Here is a 3,901-nt window from a genome sequence, read left to right as displayed (position 1 = left end):
ACCATAGGTTTCTGGCGTGCCCAAGGGACGCAATTCTGCACAGCGACTCGCGGCGCCTAAGACGACTGGGCCACTCGTGCCCCAAGCACCAGTAGAGTTCGTGGTTTGGACTTATTATGGAAGTCAAATATATAAAAATCAACTGAAAAGTATGGTTTCTTTAGCTACTCAGTTTATATGAGTTAACATGATAATGTAGCGGCCATAAAATGTCCGAGTCCCGTGATGGGATTCGAACCACGGACCTTCTGATCGGAGGTCGGACGCCTTGTCGACATGACCAAAGAGGTTAACCCCGTCAGCAAGCTGACAAGGTAAGGATGTCATCTGTAGGATGACTCCACGCCCTGCTACATACCCCCCCCGTCAACAGAAGGCACGTCCCGGGCCGCATAGCAGGGTACTGAGGCTTATTTTGCTCAAATCTAATATGAACGTGCTCAGCCCCACGTTGGGCGCCAATGTAGCGGCCATAAAATGTCCGAGTCCCGTGATGGGATTCGAACCACGGACCTTCTGATCGGAGGTCGGACGCCTTGTCGACATGACCAAAGAGGTTAACCCCGTCAGCAAGCTGACAAGGTAAGGATGTCATCTGTAGGATGACTCCACGCCCTGCTACATATTTTGATAACTAGATCATTGCCATAAATACATATTTGACCTGTTTTCATTTCGCGCCGTTGCCATGATTTGTTGTCGCGCTGATGTTGCGATAATATTGTTGCAGGCCTTTGGTTTTCCAGATTTTGTCGCGACTGTTTAGCCTTATATTGTCGCAGTACTGCCACGACTCGCTATTGTCGCGGTAATTTATTATGTAACCAAGCGTTCATCTTGAAGTGTTTTTTTTTGTCACTTCATTTGATTTTGATTGATTGATATCATGTGATTGAGTTTGCATGGTGTGAGTTTGTGTTTATTAATAAACAGGGAATCAATAAAGTATATAATTACTTACTATTAAATAAATTTTAGTAATGTAGGATTTACGTCCAGTAGATAATTTCAATTACGTGTTAAGGTGCATAGTCTAATGCTTTATTATCATAAATATAGATATTAGTATTTAGTTGTTAGTACTTAGCATTTAGTTTAAAGGGGTTGATATCTCGTTCGACTAGGTTTTAGTGTGTTGATCCTTTCTTCGGTTAATTGGTTTAAGTAGTTTGTCTTTATTGCAGTTGGATTTCTTCAGTGTTCTCCTGTTTCACCTATCATTTGCGCTTGCGTTGCACCTGCATAAGTTAAGCATGAAATTTGTACTAACCTGAGCACTTAGCCTACACATAATTGATCATACATAAATTCCCCAGTATCCTATTGCAAATATCAATGTATACACTGTATAGTGTACCCAGTATATTTACCTGAAGTATATATTATACTTGTATACTCGCCTGAAGTATACAACATACCTGACTCAAGTAGATAGTATACATACCTGCAGTATATACTCTAGCTGTTTTTGTGTTCCTTCTTAGTTGTGTTACTACTCAATTTTTGTGCTTTTTACCAGTCGACAACAAGTATGTCTTCCTAAACAAGTTTACTGCTTATTCTTCCGCCAACATGTATATTACTTAGGGCACAATTTTGTGTTTGACTTTGCTGAGTCATCATCAGATAGTACATTTGGTGAGAAGTGTTACCATTTTTCATTTTCTATCTACTAGTTTGTTTACTTATTCATTATGGAGCCAGATGGTATGACTGAAGAGGAGATAGACCAGCTTGTGTCTACTCTCAATACACTCAAGATGCGCCCCAAGTTGGGTTCCCCAGAAGACTTTATGGCCTGGATGCGTGAGTGTTCTGGTACTTCACAGGTAAAGACCGAATCTAAGCATTCAGAATTACCATTTGAGACAGGCACTCATGAGACCCCTGGAGTTCTTACTGGTACAGAGACGGTTCTAAAGGTGGCAGAGGTACCTCGCCTACCATTTTTTTCTGGGGAAGGTAACAAGGATGCCAGTTATGACATTTGGCGATATGAAGTGAAGTGTCTATATCAGGATAAGTTACACTCGGAGGACAACATCAAGCAAGCCATCAGGAGATCACTGAAGGGACCTGCTGCCAGAGTATTACTTAGGTTAGGCCCACACGTTGATGGAAGCTCTATTTTAGCCAAAATGGACAGCGTCTTTGGCGATGTGGATGCGACGGAGACACTTTTAGCCAAGTTCTATTCCGCCAAACAGACCAAGACTGAGTCAGTAGCTACCTGGGCTGTGCGTCTAGAAGACCTCTTGGGACAGGCCATAGATGCCGGAGAAGTGGAAGCTAACAAGCAAGACCGAATGCTTAAATCCATGCTATGGACAGGACTTCTGCCTGACTTAAAGGACATTTCCGGCCACAAGTACGACCAGAGCCTCACCTTCAGCGATCTTCTAATCAGCCTCAGAAGAATAGAACAGGAATTAAAGACACGTGAAGGGCCCCTGTCTTTTACTCCCAATTCTACTGTTACTAAGAAGAATCCTATTCCTGGTATGGCGGCTGTCTCCAAGGAGAACAAGGAATTGGCAGAGATCAAGGGGATGATCAGAAAACTTTCAGGTGAAGTAGCTGATCTCAAGAAGAAGTGCGACAATACCTCTCAAGCACAGACACGACCCGCCATTGATTTTGCAGGTGCCTGGTATCCACCATTTCAGGGAGTCCAAGAGATGCCACGGCACCCTCAGGGTCCTCCAGTTCGGTTTTCATCCCCTGCTTCTATTCAGGCTCAAAACAACAATGCACGGGGACAGCAAGCCTTTCATCCAAGGACAGTTCGGCCAAGGCAGGGGTGGACAACTGATGCATATGGACAGCCTACCCCCATCTGCTACCGCTGTGGACAACCTGGACACGTCAGCTACAAGTGTACAGTTAGGATGGACCACAGTTGGAATCCGTTAAACTGAGGAGAATCCATAAGGTGGGACATGTTATGGATTTCAGTGTACAGGGTCCCAAAGATGATGATATAACTGGCCTTGTGGGTACTGCATCAGAAGTGGAAGTTGCCGTTCATGGAGTGAACACTAAAGCCCTACTGGATACCGGAGCTACAGTTTCAACCATGAGCGAGTCCTTCCATCGAGATCACCTGTCCCACCTCCCTATACAGCCACTTGAAGGTATCCTGCATGTAGAGTGTGCTGATGGTAAGCCATTACCATATCTTGGATATGTAGAGACACCGCTTCAGGTAACTGGTATGTCACCAGCTGACCAGCAAGGATTATTTCTTGTTGTCCCTGACAGTGACTACAATGAGACTGTACCTATTCTTATGGGCACAAACATTTTGAATGCGCTTATGGTTAATTGTAAGGAGCATCATGGGAACAGATTTTTACAGTGTGCTAATCTCTTTACCCCGTGGTACCTTGCCTTCAGATGTCTCGTACTTAGGGAGAAGGAGCTAGTCAAGCGCCACAATAGGTTAGCTTTAGTGAAGAGCGCCGAGTTCAAGAGATTTATCATCCCACCAAATAGTGAAGTAAAGATTCATGGATATCTTGATAAACCTCTTGAGTACCACTCGACTTGTGCTGTACTGCAGGCAACGAAGACTTCCACAATACCAGATGACCTTGACATTGCCCCAAGTCTAGTCTCCTACAACAGTAAACAGAAGATGGGAGTTGATGTTTACATCTGTAATGTCACCACCAGGACCGTTTCTATACCACCCAATGCAATACTTTGTGAAGTACAGCCAGTCACCATTGAAGACATACCCCAGACATCTACCACTAGTGATGGACCATTGATTGAGAAGATGGACTTTGAAGAAGCTGCTGTGACTCCTGATGAACTGGCCAGAGGCAAAGATGTTATTAGACAGCACTTGGACATCTTCTCAACTGGGGATACAGATGTTGGTTATACTGACAGGGTG

The 3,901-nt window shown here is 44.1% G+C and overlaps 1 protein-coding gene across 1 annotated transcript; it reads left to right on the top strand.

Annotated features, from left to right (window-relative positions):
• Positions 1–1,498: 1,498 nt before the first annotated feature.
• On the top strand, positions 1,499–2,918 carry LOC139450033 (zinc finger CCHC domain-containing protein 18-like). The gene has a single exon (XM_071231661.1). The coding sequence runs from the start codon at positions 1,695–1,697 to the stop codon at positions 2,916–2,918; it is 1,224 nt and encodes a 407-aa protein (XP_071087762.1). The 5' UTR covers positions 1,499–1,694.
• The last annotated feature ends 983 nt before the right edge of the window (positions 2,919–3,901 follow it).

This window comes from Haliotis cracherodii, unplaced genomic scaffold, assembly GCF_022045235.1.
Source record: "Haliotis cracherodii isolate W230 unplaced genomic scaffold, xgHalCrac1.p SCAF_8, whole genome shotgun sequence".
Lineage (NCBI taxonomy): Eukaryota > Metazoa > Mollusca > Gastropoda > Lepetellida > Haliotidae > Haliotis > Haliotis cracherodii.
The sequence above is the reverse complement of the archived record's forward strand: the minus strand, read 5'-3'. Positions and strand labels throughout refer to the sequence as shown.